The sequence below is a fragment of the Oncorhynchus nerka genome, linkage group LG27, assembly GCF_034236695.1.
Source record: "Oncorhynchus nerka isolate Pitt River linkage group LG27, Oner_Uvic_2.0, whole genome shotgun sequence".
NCBI lineage: Eukaryota > Metazoa > Chordata > Actinopteri > Salmoniformes > Salmonidae > Oncorhynchus > Oncorhynchus nerka.
This window is the reverse complement of record NC_088422.1, coordinates 10,860,017-10,886,312: the sequence shown is the minus strand read 5'-3', so window position 1 is coordinate 10,886,312 and position 26,296 is coordinate 10,860,017. Positions and strand designations below refer to the sequence as shown.

At 41.2% G+C, this 26,296-nt stretch overlaps 1 protein-coding gene across 1 annotated transcript in view; it reads right to left on the bottom strand.

Annotated features, from left to right (window-relative positions):
• Positions 1 to 26,296, bottom strand: part of spef2 (sperm flagellar 2) — a 55,964-nt gene that overhangs the window by 15,390 nt on the left and 14,278 nt on the right. The window contains exons 9-22 of the mRNA XM_065011126.1: positions 25,448 to 25,635; positions 23,968 to 24,136; positions 23,242 to 23,461; positions 22,397 to 22,470; positions 22,109 to 22,199; positions 20,785 to 20,834; positions 15,499 to 15,602; positions 15,306 to 15,371; positions 7,957 to 8,091; positions 7,316 to 7,470; positions 6,988 to 7,161; positions 6,744 to 6,818; positions 6,374 to 6,516; positions 5,457 to 5,584 (exon numbers count right to left, since the gene is read on the bottom strand). Of these exons, the coding sequence (XP_064867198.1) occupies positions 5,457 to 5,584; positions 6,374 to 6,516; positions 6,744 to 6,818; positions 6,988 to 7,161; positions 7,316 to 7,470; positions 7,957 to 8,091; positions 15,306 to 15,371; positions 15,499 to 15,602; positions 20,785 to 20,834; positions 22,109 to 22,199; positions 22,397 to 22,470; positions 23,242 to 23,461; positions 23,968 to 24,136; positions 25,448 to 25,635 (1,772 nt within the window). The remainder of the gene's footprint in view (positions 1 to 5,456; positions 5,585 to 6,373; positions 6,517 to 6,743; positions 6,819 to 6,987; positions 7,162 to 7,315; positions 7,471 to 7,956; positions 8,092 to 15,305; positions 15,372 to 15,498; positions 15,603 to 20,784; positions 20,835 to 22,108; positions 22,200 to 22,396; positions 22,471 to 23,241; positions 23,462 to 23,967; positions 24,137 to 25,447; positions 25,636 to 26,296) is intronic.

The window sequence follows — 26,296 nt, the reverse complement described above, 5'->3', positions numbered from 1 at the left end:
GATATCTTGCAGGTCGCTGGCTCCACCCCAAAGCCTTATATGGACTTCCTGCTCCAACGAGGCAAGACTGTAAATCGTTAAGCCAGGGAGTGCTTGGGGATAAAGGAGGAAGCAGCCTTCACAAAGAGGCAGAGGAGGTGAGAGACAAGAGAGGTATGAAGGGTGAGAGAAACGAGAGCAACAAAACAAATCTGTGTGATTGCCTGGTGTGACCTGGAATGTTGGATTACCCCCCTTATGTGCTGGATTGGCTGAGGACCCGAGTGTGAGGATTTCCCTTGGAAAACGGAATGGACAAAGAGAACAGCTTGTGGATTGTGAGGTGATTGGTGAATTCCCCGTGTACCAAAATCCCTAATAAACTTCCCCTTTGCGTTCTATTTGTGCTACTGGTTTTCTTATTGAACTTGGTGACATGGAAACCCCACACCCTTGATCTTTTTACAGCAGGAGTATAGATCCAAGTCATCCTCACTGATGCGAGATCAGATCAAAAAACAACAGACATGACTTGAAATCACTGGCCACTTCAATAATGTTTACATATTTTTTGCATTACTCATCTCATATGTATATACTGTATCCTATTCTACTGTATCTTAGTCTATTCCGCTCTGACATTGCTCATCTCATATGTATATACTGTATCCTATACTATTCTACTGTATCTTAGTCTATTCCGCTCTGACATTGCTCATCTCATATGTATATACTGTATCCTATACTATTCTACTGTATCTTAGTCTATTCCACTCTGATATTGCTCGTCCATATATTTCTATATTCTTAATTCCATTCCTTTACTTAGATGTGTGTGTATTGTTGTGAAATTGTTAGATATTACTGCAGTGTTGGAGATAGAAACATAACCATTTTGCTACACCCGCAATAACATCTGTTAAACACGTGTATGTGACCAATAACATCTGTTAAACACGTGTATGTGACCAATACAATTTGGTTAGAGATCAGCACAGATTAAATGTTGTGAGATGGCATGTCAAGTGAAATAAATTTTAAGTGCATTTAACAGACATCACTGTTCTAAGAAAGGAGGTAATAATACTGTAGCCTGGTCCCAGATCTGTTTGTGATATAGGAGTTTACAGATCTGGGACCAGGAGAAATAATATGGGTTTGTCAGAGTTGGGTTAAATTCGGAAGATACATTTCAGTTGTACAACTGACTAGGTATTCCCTTTTCTCTTACGTCCATTGTGCACTAAACAATGTCAAATTTAATTTTATTAGTAACCTGCACCAAATACAACAGGCCTTACAGTGAAATGCTTACTTATGAGCCCCTAACCAACAAAGCAGTTAAAATTTTTTTACAGATAAGAATAAGAAATAAAAGTAACAAGTAATTAAAGAGCAGCAATAAAATAACAATAGCGAGACTATATACAGGGGGATACCGGTACAGAGTCAATGTGGGAGGCACCAGTTGAGGTAATATGTAGATGTAGGTAGAGTTATTAAAGTGACTATGCATAGATAAGAGAGTAGCAGCGGTGTAAAAGAGGGGGGGGGGGGTAGCTATTTGATTAGATGTTCGGGAGTCTTATGGCTTGGGGATAGAAGCTCTTTAGAAGCCTCTTGGACCTAGAATTGGCGCGGCATCAGAGAGAACAGTCTATGACTAGGGTGGCTGGAGTCTGACAATTTTAGGGCCTTCCTCTGACACCGCCTGGTATAGAGGTCCTGGATGGCAGGAGACTTGGCCCCAGTGATGTACTGGACTGTTCGCACTACCCTCTGTAGTGCCTTGCGGTCGGAGGACGAGCAGTTGCCATACCAGGCAGTGATGCAACCAGTCAGGATTCTCTCGATGGTGCAGCTGTAGAACCTTTTGAGGATCTGAGGACCCATGCCAAATCTTTTCAGTCTCCTGAGGGGGAATAGGTTTTGTCGTGCCCTCTTCACGACTGTCTTGGTGTGCTTGGACCATGTTAGTTTGATGGTGATGTGGACACCAAGGAACTTGAAGCTTTCAACCTGCTCTACTGCAGCCCCGTCGATGAGAATGGGGGCGTACTCGGTCCTCCTTTACTTGTAGTTCACAATCATATCCTTTGTCTTGATCACGTTGAGGGAGAGGTTTTTTGTCCTGGCACCACATGGCCATATAGGCTGTCTCGTCATTGTCGGTGATCAGGCCTACCACTGTTGTGTCTTCGGCAAACTTAATGATGGTGTTGGAGTTGTGTCTTCGGCAAACTTAATGATGGTGTTGGAGTCGTGCCTGGCTGTGCAGTCATGAGTGAACAAGGAGTACAGGAGGGGACTGAGCACCCACCCCTGAGGGGCCCCTGTGTTGAGGATCAGCGTGGCGGATGTGTTGTTACCTACCCTTACCACCTCGGGGCGGCCCGTCAGGAAGTCCAGGATCCAGTTGCAGAGGGAGGTGTTTAGTCCCAGGGTCCTTAGCTAATTGATGAGATTTGAGGGCAATATGGGGTTGAACGCTGAGCTGTAGTCAATGAATAACATTCTCACATAGGTGTCCCTTTTGTCCAGGTGGGAAAGGGCACTGTGGAGTGCAATAGAGATTGCATCACCTGTGGATCTGTTGGAGCGGTATGCAAATTGGAGTGGGTCTAGGGTTTATGGGATAATGGTGTTGATGTGAGCCATGACCAGCCTTTCAAAGCACCTCATGGCTACAGACGTGAGTGCTACGGGTCGGTAGTCATTTAGGCAGGTTACCTTAGCTGCTAGGAGCGCCGCCTCTGGGTGAGTGTTTTCTTATGGTGGAATACAGCTCATTCAATGCTGTCTTAGTGCCAGCCTCCGTCTGTGGAGGTATATAAACAGCTACAACAAATACAGATGAAAACTCTCTAGGTAGATAGTGTGGTCTACAGCTTATCAGGCGAGCAATAGCTCAAGACTTCCTTAGTTATCCAGCTGTTAATTACAAAAATACATAGTCGCAGTCCCTTGTCTTACCAGACGCCGCTGTTCTATCCTGCCAGTACAGCGTATAACCAGCCAGCTGTATGTTGATGGTGTCATCATTCGGCCACGACTCCATGAAGCATAAGATATTACAGTTTTGAATGTCCTGTTGGTAGTTTAATCTTCCGTTAGGTCATCATTTTTATTCTTCAAAGATTGCACTTTTGCTAGCAGAATGGAAGGAAGTTGGGGTTTATTCGATCGCCTACGAATTCTCAGAAGGCAGCCCGCCCTCTGGCCCCTTTTTCTCTGCCTCCTCTTCACGCAAACTACGGGGATCTAGGCCTGTTCCCGAGAAAGCAGTAAATCATTCACATCAGGCTCATTCAGACTTGTTAATTCTTAAGGCTAGGGGGCAGTATTCGGAAGTTCAGATGACTGACGTGCCCAAAGTAAACGGACTGTTACTCAGGCCCAGAAGCTAGGATATGCATATAATTGGTAGCATTGGATAGAAAACACTCTGAAGTTTCTAAAACTGTTAAAATAATGGTATGGGTCACAGTCCATTCAAATGCTTGTCTATGGGATATTCAAAGGAATTCCTCCCAGATTGCAGTTCCTATGGATTCCACTAGATGTCAACAGTCTTTAGAAAGGGTTTCAGGCTTGTTTTCTGAAAAATGAATTAGTAGTTGTAGTTTTTCAAGGTGGCTCTCATTTTGACTGTAGTCTTGTGGCGCGCGTGGATGAGGGTGCGCACCTCGTTATTTATCTCCGGTTTTGAACATACTACATTCTGTCTTAAATTGTATCATTTATTTACATATTAGGGTACCTGGGGATTGATTAGAAACGTTGTTTGACTTGTTTGGACAAAGTTTATTGGTAACTTTCGGATTCCTTTGTCTGCCCGTTGTACGAGTGGAACGGGTGGATTACTGAATCAAACGCACCAACTAAACTGACCTTTTTGGTATATAAAGGACTTTATCGAACAAAATGACCATTTGTTGTGTAGCTACGACCCTTGGGATTGCAAACAGAGGAAGATCTTCAAAGGTAAGTGATTTATTTTATCGCTATTTCTGATTTTTGTGACGCCTCTGCTGGTTTGGAAAATGTTTTTAATGCTGGTGTATGAGGGGTGTTGTCCTCAGATCTCACCAGATGTTGTCGAGGTGTGTCAGTAGCGCCCCACCTAGCCCAAAGAGGTTTCAAAGGAAAAAATGGTATTCTGCCAGTCCGTGGTGAGTAATCGCAGTCCTGATGTCCAGAAGTTATTTCCGGTCATAAGAGACGGTAGCGGCAACATAATGTACAAAATAAAAAAGTTACAAACAACGCAAATAAACAAACAAAAAACACAATCGGCCTTCTTCTCCGGCGCCATTGTTAAAACTTCTTAGCGCTAGGCCCATTTTTTTCTACACTTCCTGCCTGAATGACGTGCCCAAAGTAAACTGCCTGTTGCTCAGGCCCCTAGCCAGGATATGCATATAATTGGTACCATTGAAAAGAAAACACTTTGAAGTTTGTAGAAATGTTAAAATAATGTAGGAGAATATAACACAATAGATATGGTAGGAGAAAATCCCAAAGAAAAACCAACCATATTTTTTTGTTGTTGAGAGAGACCATCCTCTTAGAAATGCAAGAGATAGGTCATATTGAAAATTAGCTCCCTGGATGCAATTCCTATGGCTTCCACAGGGTGTCAGCAGTCTATGTTCAAGGTTCCAGGCTTAAAAACTTCAAAAAACGAATAAGAAATTTTAGAGTTTTAGTAGGACAGTCTTGGAAATGTGTGTTTGTGCGCGCCATGAAGACATTATGCACCTGCTAAAATCAGTTTCCCATTGAACATACTTCTTTCCGAAATAAATATTATAGTTTGATTACATTTTAGGGTGAGTAAATAGAAACATTTTCTGACTTGTTGAAACAAAGTTTAGGGGTAGATTTTCAGGTTTCCTCCTTCCTCGATGGCCCAAACTAAACTGACCTTTTTGGATATAAAGAAGGATTTTATCTAACAAAATGACACTACATGTTATAGCTGGGACCATTTGGATGACAAATCAGAGGAAGATTTTCAAAAAGTGATTATTTAATCATTATATGTGAATGTATGAAACCTGTGCCAGTGGAAAAATATTTTGATGTGGGGCGCCGTCCTCAAACAATCGCATGGCATGTTTTCACTGTAATTGCTACTGTAAATCGGACAGTGCAGTTAGATTAACAAGAATTTAAGCTTTCAGCTGACAACATTTACATTACATTTAAGTCATTTAGCAGACGCTCTTATCCAGAGCGACTTACAAATTGGTGCATTCACCTTATGACATCCAGTGGAACAGTAGTGCATCTAAATCTTTTAAGGGGGGTGAGAGGGATTACTTTATCCTATCCTAGGTATTCCTTAAAGAGGACACTTATATGTACCTAAATGTTTAAGATCCATAATATTTATGATAATTTATTTGAATTGCGCACCCTCCAGTTTCACCGGAAGTTGTCCCGCTAGCGGGACACCGATCCTTTATCCTCACCTGATGTTAAACAGATGGTGAATGATCAAGATGCGTTCTGCGCGGAGGTTCTGCATCACAGCCTTGACGTTAGTCACATAGGAGTTACACACATTCTCCCAGTATGGAACCAGGTACTCTGGTATCTCCTGGGGAAGAGAGACAAAAGATGCTCTGGGGTGAAGTTTCCCATAGTTACAGATCTAAGATCAGCTTCTGTTTTTCCCCAATCCTAACCTTAACCATTAGTGGGAGAAATGCAAAACTGACTCAAGATCAGCGTCTAGGGGCAACTTCACCCTACTCCACAAAAGAAAGTCGAATGGGGAAATGCAGGCTCAAACATAGACAGAGACCAGGCCAATGAGTGTAAATAGAAGTTTGGGAGGTCCCTCTTGTAGCCATCCATGGCTATCGCAAATGACTCAACTCAACCTTATCGTTCTCGACCTCCTTGATTTCAAGAATGAGGGCAGAAGGACTAATGCCTGGTTCTCTTTGTTAATTGATTCGTAATTTGCCTGAACCTTTATGCTGAACACATCCATGCATTCTGACTGAGAGCTAATGAGATTATGCATTCTGACTGAGAGCTAATGAGACTATGCATTCTGACTGAGAGCTAATGAGACTATGCATTCTGACTGAGAGCTAATGAGATTATGCATTCTGACTGAGAGCTAATGAGACTATGCATTCTGACTGAGAGCTCATGAGATTATACATTCTGACTGAGAGCTCATGGGAAGAGAAAAAGCCCATGCAAACCTATAATGGTTCTCTTGTCTTCCACCAGTACAGGGTAAAGTTCCCCCCTAGGTACAGATCTAGGATCAGCTTCTGTTTTTCCCCATCCTAACCTTAACCACTAGTGGGGGAAATGCAAAACTGATCCAAGATTAGCATCTATGGAAAACAACACCCTACTCCTACTGTACCTTGGGAAGGGGCTCGTCCACATACACCCAGTGTGCAGTACCAGGGGTGGGAGCTAGGGGCTCTGTAGGGCTGGTGGTCACACCATGGGAATTCTCAAAGGAGGAGGCTATGGACAACTTTCTAGAATGCCCCTCGGCTCCTCCTGGAAGCAATGGGGAAAAAGTTTTTTTTTTTTTTTAAAGGAACAGGGCAGTCCCACTCCTCTCATATTCATTGTTTATTGGATCGGATATAGAAAGGAAATTGAGTGTCTTCCAAAGACCCTAGGCCACCACACCTCTTTTTTTAATGTGGTTTAAAAACAGTGTGAGAGCAACTGTTGTTTGTTGTAGAATGTTACTAATAGCTAGGCTGATATCAGTAATGGACCTGATCCTGACTTGGACAGCTTAAGATGGACATCTTTCCCTTCGGATGTGTTCTTCTCGATGTTGCTCTGTGAATCTACAGAATGGAACAGAACTGTTTGACCACATGGTTCTCTTGTCTTTGAAACAAACCATCTGTCCCAAATGGTACCCTATGCCTTATATAGTGAACAACTATGGTCAAAAGTAGTGCAGTATGTAGGGAATAGGGTGCCATTTGATACACTGCGTGGTTGTTAGCCGACCTTTGGGGGAGCGAGAGTTGGACTTGGAGCTGGAGCATTTCACAGGTGGAGTCAGGCCCTCCTGGGTGAGGGTGGAGGTGGACTCAGTGGGAGCTGGGACCGCAACCGGAGTTACCTGGACGAGAGCAGTTGAGACCGCTGGTGCCTTCCCACTGTCCAAAACAACTCCCTCACCTGGTGGGTCAGAATAATTACACATAGAACAACTTTAGGAACAGTAGGCATCTCACTGGGCAATTTTAGAGTCAAAGTAGCATTAAGTCAAATCTCCCATTTTGGGGAATTAATATCTTATCTTAAAATCGACCATTCCCTTAGTGCCCTGTACCTTTTTCCGACTGCATCATGGCCTGGTACAGGATGGATTCCACTTTTCTAAAGAGCATGTCCTCCGACATCTCAGCATTCAGTCTCATCAGAATGCTCTGTTTACCAGATAACCACTTCTCCAGCTTGGGCCAGGTATCCTGGAAGGCTGTGATCCTGCAGTGATAATAACAAAGGCTGTATTCATTAGCGCACACCATAGCTAAATGTTTTGCAATGGAAATAATTGTGTTTGTTATTGGACAAATTAAGGTGGGTCCCCTCCCTGTTTTGGCCTGTTTTGCTTCTGTTTGGTTCCTAGTGAATACACTCAATGTGTGAAGAGAACAATGGTGTGTCAGTGGGCTAGTTTAAAAGTTCAAAGACACTCAGAGCCCTGAATATCACTTACAACAATGTTAGAGATGATGTACTCAATAATCAGACCTGGGTTCAAATAGTATTCTTTTTTCTTTCAAACCATTTAGTTCTACTCGATTGATCTTGACTGGCACAATGGTACCAATGGAGTAGTCCCAAAAGTGTAAAGCCCACCCACTTTGTCATCTAAGGCAGTCTCGATCAAAGGCTCAAATTATTGGAAGGAAAACAAATACTATTTGAACCCAGATCTGCGTCTTGTGGTCATCGTACTAACTGTACCTGTGCTGGATCTGTCTCTTCTCCAGGCTCTTGTCCCTGGCGATGACAACAGTGTGCTCTCTAGCAGGGGCACAGCTCTCCTCACCAGCCCCAGCCAGGCCAGAGCTCTCCTCCTCATCTACAAACACAGTCCGTCTGTGTCATTCATTACACACATGCAACTCATATGACACGTGGAGAATGTCGAGAGCAGGGGTGGGCAACTCCAGTCCTCGGGGGTGTCACACGTTTTCTCCATCCCCAGCAAACACAGCTGATTAATCAAATGTCATTCTAAACTGAACATCATGATTAGGTGAATATTGGAGTCAGGGGTGTTAGCTGGGACTGTGACACCAATCAAGCCCCCGAGGACTGTAATTGCCCACCCCTGGTCAAGGGCTTCAAGTTTCTCGGTGTCCACATCACTTGAAGACTTAACATGGTCCTCTCACACCAGAACAGTCGTGAAGGCACGGCAACGCCTCTTCTTCCTCAGGAGGCTATTTGGTATCCTCAGGAACTTTTACAGTTGCACAATCGAGAGCATCCTGACTTGTTGTATCGCCGTCAGGTATGGTAACTGCAATGCCCATGACCAGAAGGCCCTACAGAGTGTGGTGCGAATGGCCCAGCGCATCACTTGGGGCGAACTCCCTGCCATCCAGGACATACAGTGTATTCGGAAGGTACACAACACCCTTGACTTTTTCAACATTTTGTTACGTTACAGCATTGTTCTAAACTTGATTCAATAGTTTATTCCCCTCATCAATCGACACACAATACCCCATAATGACGAAGCAAAAACAGGTTTAGACATTGGTACACATTTATTCAAGACCCTTTACTCAGTACTTTGTTGAAGCGCCTTTAGCAGCGATTATAGCCACAAGTCTTCTCGGCTGTGACGCTACAAGATTGGCACACCTATATTTGGAGAGTTTGTCATTCTGCTTAGGGTCGTTGACCTGTTGGAAAGTGAACCTTCGCCCCAGTCTGATGTCCTGAGCGCTCTGGAGCAGGTGTTCATCAAGGATCTCTCTGTACTTTGCTCCGTTCATCTTACCCTCAATCCTAACTAGCATCCCAGTCCCCGCCTCTGAAAAACATCCCGATGCTTCCACCACCATGTTTCACTGTAGGGATGGTGCCAGGTTTCCTCCAGACATGATGCTTGGAATTCAGGCCAAAGAGTTCAATCTTGGTTTCATCAGACCAGATAATCTTGTTTCTCATGGTCTGAGAGTCCTTCAGGTGCCTTTTGGAAAACTACAAGCGGGCTGTCATGTGCCTTTTACTGAGGAGTGGCTTCCGTTTGGCCACTCTACCATAAAGGCCTAAGTGCTGCAGAGGTGGTTGTCCTTCTAAGGTTCTCCTATCTCCAGAGGAACTCTGGAGCTCTGTCTGAGTGACCATTGGGTTCTTGGTCAACTCCCTGACGAAGGGCCTTCTCCCCTGATTACTCAGTTTGGTCGGACGGCCAGCTCTAGGAAGAGTCTTGGTGGTTCCAAACTTCTTCCATTTAAGAATGATGGAAGCCACTGTGTTCTTGGGGACCTTCAATGCTGCAGAAACGTTTTGGTACCCTTCCCCAGATCTGTGCCTCAAACCCAATTGTGTCCCGGAGCGCTACGGGCAATTCCTTTGACCTCATGGCTTGGTTTTTGCTTTGACATACACTGTCAACTGTGGGACCTTAAATAGACAGGTGTGTGCCTTTCCAAATTATGTCCAATCAATTGAGTTTACCAGAGGTGGACTCCAATCAAGTTGTAGAAACAGCTCAAGGATGATCAATGGAAACGGGTTTCACCTGAGTTCAATATCGAGTCTCATAGCAAAGGGTCTGAATACTTGTGTAAAGATATTTCTGTTTTTTTGTGCTATTTTTTTCTAATAACCTGTTTGTTCGCTTTGTCATGATTGGGTATTGTGATGTCATTATATGGTATTGTGATGTCATTATATGGTATTGTGATGTCATTATGGGGTATTGTGTGTAGATTTATAAGGGATTCTTTTTAATCAATTTTAGAACAAAGCTGTAAAGCAACAAAATGTGTAAAAAGCCAAAGGGGTCTGAATACATGCCAGGCGGTGTCTGAGAAAGGACTGAAAAAAGGCCAAGGACTCCAGCCACCCAAGACATTGAATGTTCTCCATGCTCACGTCCAGCAGGCGGTACCGGTGCATCAAGGCTCAGACCAACAGACTCCTAAACAGCTTCAATGCCCTGAACACAAGACTGTTAAATGGCTAACAACTAGTGCTCTCCCTCTCCCACAGACCTCTCCCATACTGACCCTATGTCCATCCCCAGGTCTCTACCCACTCAGACACAACCTACGCTGCTGCTAAAATGATTATTGATTCAATGTGTTACTCCTTTAAACTGCTGTCCATTGATTATTGATTGCCATTAGTATCTATCTACTTATCCTGCTACTGGTCACTATTACTCATGTTTAGATGGACACTGAACAAAAATATAAACGCAACATGCAACAATTTCAAAGATTTTACTGAGTTACAGTTCATATAAGCAAATCAATCAATTGAAATAAATAAATGAGGCCCTAATCTATGGGTTCCACATGACTGGGAATACAGATATGTATCTGTTGGTCACAGATACCTTAAAGAAAAAGTAGAGCCGTGGATCAGAAAACCAGTCAGTATCTGGTGTGACCACCATTTTCTTCATGCAGTGTGACACATCTTCGCATAGAGTTGATCAAGCTGTTGATTGTGGCCTGTGGAATGTTGTCAAACCCCTCTTGGCTGTGCGAAGTTGCTGGATATCGGCACGAACTGGAACACGCTGTCATACATGTCGATTCAGAGCATCCCAAACATGCTCAATGGGTGACATGTCTGGTGAGTATACAGACCATGGAAGAATTGGGCCATTTTCTGCTTCCAGGAATTGTGTTCCGATCCTTGTGACATGGGGCCATGCATTATCATGCTGAAACATGAGGTGATGGAGGTGGATGAATGGCATGACAATGGGCCTCAGGATCTCGTCACGGTATCTCTGTGCATTCAAATTTCCATCGATAAAATGCAATTGTGTTCATTGTCCGTAGTTTATGCCTGCTCATACCATAACCCCATCGCCACCATGGGGCCCTCTGTTCACAACGTTGACATCAGCAAACCGCTCGCCCACAAGACACCATACACGCTGTCTGCATTCTGCCCGGTACAGATGAAACCGGGATTCATCCGTGAAGAGCACACTTGTCCAGTGTGCCAGTGGCCATCGAATGTGAGTATCTGCTCGCTGAAGTCGGTTACGCCGCCCAACTGCATTCAGGTCAAGACGCTGGTGAGGACGATGAGCACGCAAATGAGCTTCCATGAGACGGTTTCTGACCGTTATTGCAGAAATGTTTTGGTTGTGCAAACCCACAATTTCATCAGCTGTCCGGGTGGCTGGTCTCAGACGATCCTGCAGATGAAGAAGCCATATGTGGAGGTCCTAGGCTGAACATTTTAGATTGGCCTTTATTATCCCCAGCACAAGGTGCACCTGTGTAATGATCCTGCTGTTTAATCAGCTGCTTGATATGCCACACCTGTCAGGTGGATTCATTAGCTTCGAAAAGGAAAAATGACAAGGATGTAAACTAATTTGTATACAACATTTTAATAAGCTTTTGTGCGTATGGAAAATGGCTGTGACTTTTTTTTTCAGCTCATGAAACATGGGACAAATACTTTACATGCGTTTATATTTTTGTTCAGTGTGTTCTGACTTTAAAAAAATATTATATTATTATCTATATTATTACTATCTATATTATTACTATTATCTATATTATTACTATCTATATTATTACTATTATCTATATTATTCTTATCTATATTATTACTACGGTATATATATATTATTATTATCTATATTACTATTATCTATATTACTATTATCTATATTATTATTATCTATATTATTATTATCTATATTATTACTATATATATATTATTATTATTATCTATATTATTCCTATCTATATTATTACTATCTATATTATTCTTATCTATATTATTACTACGGTATATATATATTATTATTATCTATATTACTATTATCTATATTATTATTATCTATATTATTATTATCTATATTATTATTATCTATATTATTATTATCACTGTATTGTTGGGAAAGAGATCCCAAGGTAAACATTTAACTGTACTGTTCTACACCTGTTATATCCTGTACTGTTCTACACCTGTTATATCCTGTACTGTTCTACACCTGTTGTATCCTGTACTGTTCTACACCTGTTATATCCTGTACTGTTATACTCCTGTTGTATCCTGTACTGTTATACACCTGTTGTATCCTGTACTGTTCTACACCTGTTATATCCTGTACTGTTCTACACCTGTTGTATCCTGTACTGTTCTACACCTGTTATATCCTGTACTGTTCTACACCTGTTGTATCCTGTACTGTTCTACACCTGTTATATCCTGTACTGTTCTACACCTGTTATATCCTGTACTGTTCTACACCTGTTGTATCCTGTACTGTTATATCCTGTACTGTTATATCCTGTACTGTTGTATCCTGTATTGTTCTACACCTGTTATATCCTGTACTGTTCTACACCTGTTGTATCCTGTACTGTTATATCCTGTACTGTTATATCCTGTACTGTTGTATCCTGTACTGTTCTACACCTGTTATATCCTGTACTGTTCTACACCTGTTATATCCTGTACTGTTGTATCCTGTACTGTTATATCCTGTACTGTTATACACCTGTTATATCCTGTACTGTTCTACACCTGTTGTATCCTGTACTGTTATATCCTGTACTGTTCTACACCTGTTGTATCCTGTACTGTTATACTCATGTTATATCCTGTACTGTTCTACACCTGTTATATCCTGTACTGTTGTATCCTGTACTGTTATATCCTGTACTGTTGTATCCTGTACTGTTCTACACCTGTTATATCCTGTACTGTTCTACACCTGTTATATCCTGTACTGTTATACTCCTGTTGTATCCTGTACTGTTCTACACCTGTTGTATCCTGTACTGTTATACACCTGTTGTATCCTGTACTGTTCTACACCTGTTGTATCCTGTACTGTTCTACACCTGTTGTATCCTGTACTGTTATACTCCTGTTATATCCTGTACTGTTCTACACCTGTTGTATCCTGTACTGTTATATCCTGTACTGTTCTACACCTGTTGTATCCTGTACTGTTGTATCCTGTACTGTTATATCCTGTACTGTTGTATCCTGTACTGTTCTACACCTGTTGTATCCTGTACTGTTGTATCCTGTACTGTTATATCCTGTACTGTTGTATCCTGTACTGTTCTAAACCTGTTGTATCCTGTACTGTTATACTCCTGTTGTATCCTGTACTGTTCTACACCTGTTGTATCCTGTACTGTTCTACACCTGTTATATCCTGTACTGTTATACACCTGTTGTATCCTGTACTGTTCTACACCTGTTATATCGTGTACTGTTATACTCCTGTTGTATCCTGTACTGTTCTACACCTGTTATATCCTGTACTGTTATACTCCTGTTGTATCCTGTACTGTTCTACACCTGATGTATCCTGTACTGTTCTACACCTGTTGTATCCTGTACTGTTATATCCTGTACTGTTATATCCTGTACTGTTATATCCTGTACTGTTCTACACCTGTTATATCCTGTACTGTTATATCCTGTACTGTTCTACACCTGTTGTATCCTGTACTGTTCTACACCTGTTGTATCCTGTATTGTTCTACACCTGTTATATCCTGTACTGTTCTACACCTGTTGTATCCTGTACTGTTATATCCTGTACTGTTGTATCCTGTACTGTTGTACACCTGTTATATCCTGTACTGTTCTACACCTGTTATATCCTGTACTGTTATACTCCTGTTGTATCCTGTACTGTTCTACACCTGTTATATCCTGTACTGTTCTACACCTGTTATATCCTGTACTGTTATACTCATGTTATATCCTGTACTGTTATACACCTGTTATATCCTGTACTGTTGTATCCTGTACTGTTATATCCTGTACTGTTGTATCCTGTACTGTTATATCCTGTACTGTTGTATCCTGTACTGTTCTACACCTGTTATATCCTGTACTGTTATACTCCTGTTGTATCCTGTACTGTTCTACACCTGTTATATCCTGTACTGTTCTACACCTGTTATATCCTGTACTGTTTTACACCTGTTATATCCTGTACTGTTCTACACCTGTTATATCCTGTACTGTTATACTCCTGTTATATCCTGTACTGTTCTACACCTGTTGTATCCTGTACTGTTATATCCTGTACTGTTGTATCCTGTACTGTTCTACACCTGTTGTATCCTGTACTGTTATATCCTGTACTGTTCTACACCTGTTATATCCTGTACTGTTATATCCTGTACTGTTGTATCCTGTACTGTTCTACACCTGTTGTATCCTGTACTGTTGTATCCTGTACTGTTATATCCTGTACTGTTGTATCCTGTACTGTTCTACACCTGTTGTATCCTGTACTGTTATACTCCTGTTGTATCCTGTACTGTTCTACACCTGTTGTATCCTGTACTGTTCTACACCTGTTATATCCTGTACTGTTATACACCTGTTGTATCCTGTACTGTTCTACACCTTTTATATCCTGTACTGTTCTACACCTGTTATATCCTGTACTGTTCTACACCTGTTATATCCTGTACTGTTATACTCCTGTTGTATCCTGTACTGTTATATCCTGTACTGTTATATCCTGTACTGTTATATCCTGTACTGTTGTATCCTGTACTGTTCTACACCTGTTATATCCTGTACTGTTCTACACCTGTTATATCCTGTACTGTTCTACACCTGTTATATCCTGTACTGTTCTACACCTGTTGTATCCTGTACTGTTCTACACCTGTTATATCCTGTACTGTTCTACACCTGTTGTATCCTGTACTGTTGTGGTGAATAGACGTGAAAACTTGAAACATACAGCCTGGATACCTACTACTGTTTGTGTTGTCATGCCGACCCCTATGGTAGAGGTAACGCTGCGTGACAATGACCATAGGACCTGTGACAACGACCATAGGAGTTGGCAAGACAACACAAACAGATCTGGGACCGGGGCTATGAAACTGTTCTGTAGGTTCCTGCTTGGCCTGTTATATTGTCCAAAACTGTTATCATCCTGTACTGTTTGTACACCTGCAGCAGTAGCTAGTCCAGCACAGGATATCCTGTACTGTTATACTCCTTTGTATCGCTGTTTCTATTATATCCTGTACAGGTCTACACCGCTTGTTCCTTCTCTTCTCATCCTTATATCCTGTGTCAATACACCCAGGGCCTATCTGTACTTGGCCTGGGTCATATCCTGTACTGTTATCCTGTACTGAATCCAGCCTGGTAGTCTGCTGTTTGCCCTGTTAAAGAGTAAAGAGATTACAGTCAATACACATTCAAAACGAAAAGGGCTATTCCTTTAAATTTAGCATTCAATTCGATTTATTGCTTCTAAAGAACAGAATAGGAATTTGTTTGTGTTTAAACCTGATAGCTTCGACTGCAATGTCCACAAGGAGCTCGTCTGGGACGGATCTCCCTTTTCTGAGAAACGTTTCCACTGCTGCTCCATGCTGGGCCCTCACAGAGAGCTGGGAAGGATGTTCTTTGTTATTCCGAATACAAGTATTCAAGTAATATATACAGTTTTTATTTTTTATTTTGCCTTTATTTAACTAGGCAAGTCAGTTAAGAACAAATTCTTATTTTCAATGACGGCCTAGGAACAGTGGGTTAACTGCCTGTTCAGGGGCAGAACCTGTTTGTACCTTTATCACTCGGGTATTTGAACTTTCTACACCTGTTGGTTACTAGTCCAACGCTCTAACCACTAGGCTACCCTGCTGCCCCAGTACCAATCAAAAGTTTGGACACACCTACTCATTCAAGGATTTTTTAAAAACTATTTTCTACATTGTAGAATGATAGTGAAGATATCAAAATGAAATAACACATATGGAATCATGTAGTAACCCAAAAAATGTTAAACAAATCAAAATATATTTAAGAGTGTGCAAAGCTTTCATCAAGGCTACTTTGAAGAATCTGAAATCAAAATATATTTAAGAGTGTACTGTTCTACACCTTTTGAAGAATCTGAAATCAAAATATTATATTGTACTGTTCTAACCTGTTCATCAAGGCTACTTTGAAGAATGTGCTGTTCTACTGTTGTATCACCTTTCTTCTACACTACCTGTTATATCTGAAATCTGAAATATATGGATTAAGAGTGTGCTTTCATCAAGGCTACTTTGAAGAATCTGAAATCTGAAATATATTTAAGAGTGTGACAAAGCTTTCATCAAGGCTACTTTGAAGAATCTGAAATCTGAAATATATTTAAGAGTGTGCAAAGCTCATCAAGGCTACTTTGAAGAATCTGAAATCTGAAATATATTTAAGAATCAGACCGTCAAGCATCTGAGCTATTTAAGAGTCAAAGCTTTCATCAAGACTTTGAAGAATCTGAAATCTGAAATATATTTAAGAGTGTTGCTTTCATCAAGGCTACTTTGAAGAATCTGAAATCTGAAATATATTTAAGAGTGTGCAAAGCTTTCATCAAGGCTACTTTGAAGAATCTGAAATCTGAAATATATTTAAGAGTGTGCAAAGCTTTCATCAAGGCTACTTTGAAGAATCTGAAATCTGAAATATATTTAAGAGTGTGCAAAGCTTTCATCAAGGCTACTTTGAAGAATCTGAAATCTGAAATATATTTAAGAGTGTGCAAAGCTTTCATCAAGGCTACTTTGAAGAATCTGAAATCAAAATATATTTAAGAGTGTGCAAAGCTTTCATCAAGGCTACTTTGAAGAATCTGAAATCTGGGGCGGATATATTTAAGAGTGTGCAAAGCTTTCATCAAGGCTACTTTGAAGAATCTGAAATCTGAAATATATTTAAGAGTGTGGAAGGATGTTCTTTGATCTGAAATCTGAAATATATTTAAGAGTGTGCAAAGCTTTCATCAAGTATTCAAGAATCTGAAATCAGTTTTATATTTAAGAGTTTGCAAAGCTTTCATCAAGGCTACTTTGAAGAATCTGAAATCTGAAATATAGGAAGAGTGTGTTAACTGCCTGTTCATCAAGGCTACTTTGAAGAATCTGAAATCTGAAATATATTTAAGGTTACTAGTCAAAGCTTTCATCAAGGCTACTTTGAAGACCAATCTGAAATCTGAAATATATTTAAGAGTGTTTTAAAAACTTTCATCAAGGCTACTTTGAAGAATCTGAAATCTGAAATATATTTAAGAGTGTAACAAAGCTTTCATCAAGGCTACTTTGAAGAATCTGAAATCTGAAATATATTTAAGAGTGTGCAAAGCTTTCATCAAGGCTACTTTGAAGAATCTGAAATCTGAAATATATTTAAGAGTGTGCAAAGCTTTCATCAAGGCTACTTTGAAGAATCTGAAATCAAAATATATTTAAGAGTGTGCAAAGCTTTCATCAAGGCTACTTTGAAGAATCTGAAATCAAAATATTTATTTATCAAGAGTGTCTGAAATATATTTAAGAGTGTGCAAAGCTTTCATCAAGGCTACTTTGAAGAATCTGAAATCTGAAATATATTTAAGAGTGTGCAAAGCTTTCATCAAGGCTACTTTGAAGAATCTGAAATCTGAAATATATTTAAGAGTGTGCAAAGCTTTCATCAAGGCTACTTTGAAGAATCTGAAATCTGAAATATATTTAAGAGTGTGCAAAGCTTTCATCAAGGCTACTTTGAAGAATCTGAAATCTGAAATATATTTAAGAGTGTGCAAAGCTTTCATCAAGGCTACTTTGAAGAATCTGAAATCTGAAATATATTTAAGAGTGTGCAAAGCTTTCATCAAGGCTACTTTGAAGAATCTGAAATCTGAAATATATTTAGAGTGTGCAAAGCTTTCATCAAGGCTACTTTGAAGAATCTGAAATCTGAAATATATTTAAGAGTGTGCAAAGCTTTCATCAAGGCTACTTTGAAGAATCTGAAATCTGAAATATATTTAAGAGTGTGCAAAGCTTTCATCAAGGCTACTTTGAAGAATCTGAAATCAAAATATATTTAAGAGTGTGCAAAGCTTTCATCAAGGCTACTTTGAAGAATCTGAAATCTGAAATATATTTAAGAGTGTGCAAAGCTTTCATCAAGGCTACTTTGAAGAATCTGAAATCTGAAATATATTTAAGAGTGTGCAAAGCTTTCATCAAATCTGAAATATATTTAAGAGTGTAAAGCTTTGAAGAATCTGAAATCTGAAATATATTTAAGAGTGTGCAAAGCTTTCATCAAGGCTACTTTGAAGAATCTGAAATCTGAAATATATTTAAGAGTGTGCAAAGCTTTCATCAAGGCTACTTTGAAGAATCTGAAATCTGAAATATATTTAAGAGTGTGCAAAGCTTTCATCAAGGCTACTTTGAAGAATCTGAAATCTGAAATATATTTAAGAGTGTGCAAAGCTTTCATCAAGGCTACTTTGAAGAATCTGAAATCTGAAATATATTTTGATTTGTTTAACACTTTTTTGATTACTACATGAATCCACATGTGTTATTTCATAGTTTTTTTTATTTATATATTTTTATTTCACCTTTATTTAACCAGGTAGGCTAGAGAACAAGTTCTCATTTACAACTGCGACCTGGCCAAGATAGGCCACAGTGGTGAAATAACTACAACATAGCAATTAAACACTGGAGTAACAGAAGAGGAGTGTGCAGGTAGAGATACTGGGGTGCAAAGGAGCAAAATAAATAAAATAACAGTATGGGGATGAGATAGTTGGATGGGCTATTTACAGATGGGCTATGTACAGGTGCAGTGATCTGTGAGCTGCTCTGACAGCTGGTGCTTAAAGTTAGTGAGGGAGATGTGAGTCTCCAGCTTCAGTGATTTTTGCAGTTCGTTCCAGTCATTGGCAGCAGAGAGCTGTAAGGAAAGGCAGTCAAAGGAGGAATTGCCTTTGGGGGTGACCAGTGAGATATACCTGCTGGAGTGGTAGCTACGGGTGGGTGTTGTTATGGTGACCAATGAGCTGAGATAAGGCGGGGCTTTACCTAGCAAAGACTTAAAGATGATCTGGAGCCAGTGGGTTTGGCAACGAATATGAAGCGAGGGCCAGCCATCGAGAGCGTACAGGTCGCAATGGTGGGTAGTATATGGGGCTTGGTGACAAAACGGATGGCACTGTGAGTTTGATGTCTTCACTATTATTCTATTATGTAGAAAACAGTAAAAAAACAAAGAAAAATCCTGGAATGAGTAGGTATGTCCAAACTTTTGACTGGTACTGTATATACAGTATGAGGTATAAATATAAACTGGTTGACATTTATTTTTACTGTTCTGATTATGTTGCATCGTGCCTAAGAACAGCCCTTAGCCGTGGTATATTGGCCATATACCAAACCTCCTCGGGCCGTACTGCTAAAATAGAACACCTATGCACCTACAGTGCATTTGAAAAGTATTCAGACCCCTTGACTTTTTTTCACATTTTGTTACCTTACAGCCGTATTCTAAAATGGATTAAAAAATATATGTATTTTTTATTTTAAAAAAATGATCAATCTACACACAATAACCCATAATGACAAAGAAAAACAGGTTTAGAAATGTTTGCAAAGTTATTACAAATAAAGAACAGAAATACCTTATTTACATAAGTATTCAGACCCTTTATTATGGGACTCGAAATTGAGCTCAGCTGCATCCTGTTTCCATTGATCATCCTTGAGATGTTTCTACAACTTGATTGGAGTCCACCTGTGGTAAATTCAATTGATTGGACATGATTTGGAAAGGCACACACCGGTCTTTATAAGATCCCACAGTTGACAGTGCATGTCAGAGCAAAAACCAAGCCATGAGGTCAAAGGAATTGAAAGTAGAGCTCTGAGAAAGGATTGTGTCGAGGCACAGATCTGGGGAAGGGTACCGAAACATTTCTGCAACATTGAAGGTCCCCAAGAACATCATTATTAAATGGAACCACCAAGACCCTTCCTAGGGCTGGCTGTCCGGCCAAACTGAGCAATCGGGGAAGAAGGGCCTTGGTCAGGGAGCCAATCGTCACTCAGACAGAGCTCTGAAGTTCCTCTGTGGAGAAGGGAGAACCTTCCAGGAGGAAGATGGAAGACACTCCTCAGTAAAAAGGCACATGACAGCCCACTTGGAATTTGCCAAGAGGCACCTAAAGGACTCTGACCATGAGAAACAAGATTCTCTGGTCTGATGAAACCAAAATTGAACTCTTTGGCTTGAATGCCAAGTGTCACTGGAGGAAACCTGGCACCATCCCTACAGTGAAGCATTTTGGTGGCAGCATCATGCTGTGGGGATGTTTTGCAGTGGCTGGGACACTAGTCAGGATCGACAGAGTTTGAGAGGATCTGCAGAGAAGGATGGGAGAAACTCCCCAAATACAGGAGTGCCAAGCTTATAGCGTCATACCCAAGAAAACTTGAGACTGTAATCGCTGCCAAAGGTGCTTCAACAAAGTACTGCGTAAAGGGTCTGAATATTTATGTAAATGTTATATTTCAGTTTTTTATTTAAAACATTTTCAAATAAAACTGTTTTTACTTTGTCATTATGGGTTATTGCATGTAGCTTGATGGTGATGATGATTTGTTTATCCATTTTAGAACAAGGCTGTAACATAACAAAATGTGGAAAAAGTCAAGGGGTCTGAATACTTTCTGAATACACTGAATGTGTCAGTGTGTAGGTATAAGAGATACATGGTCATGTTAAAATACGTACTGTACTTGCCTTGGGTTTTTTCTTGGCTCCTTGCTGCTGAGGCTCCTGAGCGAGTGGGCCTACCAAACAATAAGACCAAATCAGACAAAAACGCTTGTTTACAGACGGGCAATTCAGGATGAAGTAAGAAAACACCTGGAAATCACAAGTTACATTTCTTTATTTTTTTTATTTTACCCCCTTTTTCTCCCCAATTTCGTGGGATCCAATTATTAGTAGCTACTATCTTGTCTCATCGCTACAACTCCCGTACGGGGCTCGGGAGAGACGAAGGTTGTTGTAGTAGCTACTATCTTGTCTCATCACTACAACTCCCGTACGGGCTCGGGAGAGACGAAGGTTGTTGTAGTAGCTACTATCTTGTCTCATCGCTACAACTCCCGTACGGGCTCGGGAGAGACGAAGGTTGTTGTAGTAGCTACTATCTTGTCTCATCGCTACAACTCCCGTACGGGCTCGGGAGAGAAGAAGGTTGTTGTAGTAGCTACTATCTTGTCTCATCGCTACAACTCCCGTACGGGCTCGGGAGAGACGAAGGTTGTTGTAGTAGCTACTATCTTGTCTCATCGCTACAACTCCCGTACGGGCTCGGGAGAGACGAAGGTTGTTGTAGTAGCTACTATCTTGTCTCATCGCTACAACTCCCGTACGGGCTCGGGAGAGACGAAGGTTGTTGTAGTAGCTACTATCTTGTCTCATCGCTACAACTCCCGTACGGGCTCGGGAGAGACGAAGGTTGTTGTAGTAGCTACTATCTTGTCTCATCGCTACAACTCCCGTACGGGCTCGGGAGAGACGAAGGTCCAAAGTCATGCGTCCTCCGAAACACAACCCAACCCACTGCTTCTTAACACAGCGCGCGTCCAACCCGGAAGCCAGCCGCACCAATGTGTCGGAGGAAACACCGTACACCTAGCGACCTGGTCAGCGTGCACTGTGCCCGGCCCGCCACAGGAGTCGCTGGTGCGCGATGAGACAAGGATATTCCTACTGGTCAAACCCTCCCTAACCCGGACGACGCTAGGCCAATTGTGCGTCGCTCCACGGACCTCCCAGTCGCGGCCGGCTGCGACAGAGCCTGGGCGCGAACACTGAGTCTCTGGTGGCACTGCGATGAAGTGCCCTAGACAACTGCGCCACCTGGAAATCACAAGTTACATTTCTCATTGGCTTAATCATGTGCTGCTGATTCTCCTAATATTGCGCTCTGGCGTGATGTTTCCCCTACGTACAGATTTAGAATCAGCTTGCCCTCGCCCAATCGTCACCTTAACCATTAGTGGGGAAAATGAAAAACCGACACAAGATCAGCGGCGTCTAGGGGCAACTTCACCTGAACCCTGTGACGACTCCTCCTCCATCTCAGTATCCATCTCCACCTGGTCGATGTCTTTAGTGGCCAATGTTTCACAGCTCTCTGGGCTCTTATACAGTACAAAAATGTTAATGTTTTGAATTAAATACAGATAAATGGACTATAAAACTGCATACAGCTGTCATTCATCCATTCTTATGACCGTTTTATATATGTGTTATTCCAATTCACTTCACTTCAAAACCTTTCGGACACGATTTAGATTTTTTATTTTCTTTACATAAAAAAAAAAAACGGTTTTCTGACCTCATGTCCAAGCTGATGTGCAGCCAGAGCCTCCTGGATCAGAACATTAGCTGACAGGATGTGGATGTGATGGACTGGGTTAGAAGACGAGAGAATAGATGGTGGTTTGCAGAGAGATCCTATTTTCATATATATATATATTATTCATATATACTGTATACCTACACTGACTGTACAAAACATTAATAAAAAATAAAAAACTAATATAGAGTTGCACAGCCCCCCTTTTGCCCTCAGAACAGCCTCAGTCTGTCGGGGTATGGACTCTACAAGGTGTCGAAAGCGTGAAACTGTTGAGTGTGGAAAAACCCAGCAGCGTTGCAGTTCCTCACACAAACCGGTGCGCCTGGCACCTACAACCATACCCTGTTCAAAGGCACTTAAATATTTTGTCTAGCCCATTCACCCTCTGAATGGCACACATACACAATCCATGTCTCAATTGTCTCAAGGCTTAAAAATCCTTCTTGAACCTGTCTCCTCTTCTTCATCTATTCAGATTGAAGTGGATTTAACAAGTGACATCAATAAGTGATCATAGCTTTCACCTGGATTCACCTGGTCAGTATTTTAGCATGATGTGAAGTTATCTGCTTAATTAACTCAGAAACCTGTGTGGAAGCTCCAGCTTTCAATATAGTTTGTATCCCTCATTTAGTGTTTCCTTTATTTTGGCAGTTACCTGTATGTTATTCTATGGTTGTTTTAACCAAAGAACATAGACGACTGTCACGAGGCAAGACACACGACAACACCTAATCTGTTACCTAATCTTTTGCAAGAAATGAAGTAGCATGGTAATGCACAATACTGTGTGATACTGCATCATATGGTTGGAGGGATACCTTTGGCAATCCTGGTTAAGCATGTGGTCTTCCCGGAGAAAAGCTTCCCTAGCACACAGGCTTTCAGTGTGAACCGAGGAAAGAAGGGAGGAAGGGTGTCTGGTTTGGGGGGGTTCACAATAGTCTGCAGGCGGAGCACCACATGTCCCAGGATATTGTTGTTGGATGGGGGGGGCTTTTTCTCCCCCTCCTCTGGCCAGGTCCACTCACCAGTCATGCTCTAACACATAGAATCAACACATAGAACACACCTAAAGACACTGGGATTACAGCCAACAATAACGCTGAACCTGCTAGCATGGGTACCAGGAATACAAGGAATTATCATGAAAGCACAAACAGATCTGGGACCAGGCTATAAACCTGCACTATTGTGAAATTCAACATATCAGTGAAGTCATATTCTTGACTTGCGACACCATTTCAAGACAATTTGAGAACAACTGAATTCCAGTTACACACTGAACAGAATTTATTGGACAATTCCTAACAGAATTTATTGGACAATACCTAACAGAATGTCCTGGACAATTCCTAACAGAATGTCTTGGACAATTCCTAACATAATGTCGTGTCTTGGACAATTCCTAACAGAATGTCTTGGACAATTCCTAACAGAATGTCTTGGACAATTCCAAACAGAATGTCTTGGACAATTCCAAACAGAATTTCTTGGACAATTCCAAACATAATTTCTTGGGCATGACCTCACACTAATGGACTCACCATATACTCATCATAGTCCTGGTTGTTAAGGATCTCCTGTTTCTCAACCTCAATGAACTGCTCTGGGGTGGGGTCGGCAGGTAGCTCCTCCAGACTGTCACTGTCATACAGGGGCTTCCCGCAAAACATGAGCTCCTTCCATTCCCGCATCAACTTCCCAGGGATAAGACTGCAGGACAGAGTAGCAAAGTACACTCAGAGCTGTGTTGCATCTAAAATGATGCCGTCAGAATACTGTGTCGGTCCTGCTGGAGTATCACTCTACTGAATTAACGATTAAGGTCTTGAAGATATATTTTTTTAAAAAGGGTCCCAAAACAGAAAGGTTGCTCTCCCACCCTTGTCTATTTGTCTTCTGCTTTTGCCTTTACATATCCTTTCTAATTCTCTTCCCTCCAAGTACATTCTAATTGTTGTTGTTCGAACCACTACAAGTGAACAAGTTACACTAAAACTTTCACGAGAAGAATGAGACAGAATTTTAGGTCGTTTTCTTTATTTGATTTTGATGGTCAAGTCATTTGACAAGCAAGAAAATACATGATTCCGTCATGTCGTGCCTTGAGCGAACCTAACGATTTTGCACAAGCAAAGCTATAACGGTATGAGTAAACACAACTTCCCACTGGGCATATACGTCAAATCAACGTCTATTCCACGTTGGTTCCACGTCATTTCAATTTCAATGAAATGACGTGGAAACAACGTTGATTCAACCAGTGTGTGCCCAGTGAGTGGTGAAATACTCACATTCTGACACATTGTTCATTTCTACGGGGGTTAAACACTCTTAGATTGTCTTAGCTCCTCAACATCTATAGCTGGCTTATGATATTGTGAGTGCTTTTAGTATATTAAATGGATATAGCAGCCTTTTCACTTCCATTATTTTATAATTCAAACAAATTACAAACACCCTTGTCTTTCAGATTATATCAAACATTTGTACAGAACGTCATGAAACTCTAAAGAGTGACTGAATAAAATACAAATGTATCTGGTTGAAAACAGCCTATGTGGCATCGATGGGAGTCAGAAACATTTATTCTAGTCAAAATTGTCTACAAAGTGTAAATAGGATAATTTTGGTCATTAAATCAGTCTCGTCCAGAATAGAGATCTGCAAGATTACTAAAACAAAAGGGTATGTCACGTATTGAAGGGTACGTAACAGTTTTCCTTGGATTGGGTTTATTTCAATCCTGCCCACATGCCCACATCTGGCAGCACTCAAGCCATAATCAATTCGGAGCACAGTTGCACGTGACCAGATTGTAACGCCCATCACACTGACCATGGTCAATTTCGTTTGACTTTGGTTATCCGTACGGGGCTAGTTTGGGACATCAGTAAATGACATAATGTACATGGGACAATATTCAAACATTTCAATAGCTCAAAATGTCAATGACATAAAAACCTAAAAAAAAAAACGTTGAATTTGTGGAAATGAATAACACTCTCGAAGGGTGGCACGTACTTTCCAGTGAGGAGGCGGTACTCTCCAGCTTTCGTGGCCAGGTCCACTATCTGCTCCAGTATTTCTCTGCAGCTGTCGGAGTGCTTCCTGTAGCGAGCCTGGGCACGCTCCGTCGCTATCCTGTCATGTACCTCAATCTCCTTCCGAGTTTCCTCGGCGTGATCCAAACTGGCCTGGCGTGCTAGAGCCTGTTTACACCAGTGGCAGGTCAAAGGTCAAACCTCACATCAGCTTTTAGTTTAATAGTTAGTGCTATTCCGGGATCCTTGGGACGTCCTAACCTAAACCCTAACCTTAACCCTTACCGGATAGTAAGGACCTTAGTTCAATCCCCCCCTCGTGACCAGAATCCAGCCACTCCAAAAACATATGGTTAGTAACACTAAGAAATTGAAAATAAAGTCATATTCTCCTGAAGGCACCCAAAACTATACTTGGCTTTACACTGTATTTCTTTTGAAGCATGGCTGTACATGAAACTAATGCAAACCTTTTGTTTTTTAATAATAATATCATTACAATTTTGAACAACTAAGTAGCTAAACTAGATGAGGCATTACTTTCCATGCTGATTCTAGGTATATATGTACAATGTGCAGGTGCAATACTTCCTCTACTTGCCGAGGTCAGGGTCTCACTGAAGGGGAAATCCCTGTACACAACTTCTTCTGACATGTTGGCTGCTGATGATTGACTAAAGCAGGGCATTGCTCAAGCAGACCGTCTATGGTCCATCTACGGTCTATTTGTCTGTCTGTGGTCTATGGTCTACGGTCCATCTATGGTCTATGGTCCATCTATGGTCTATCTATGGTCTGTGATCCATCTATGGTGTATTTATAGTCCATC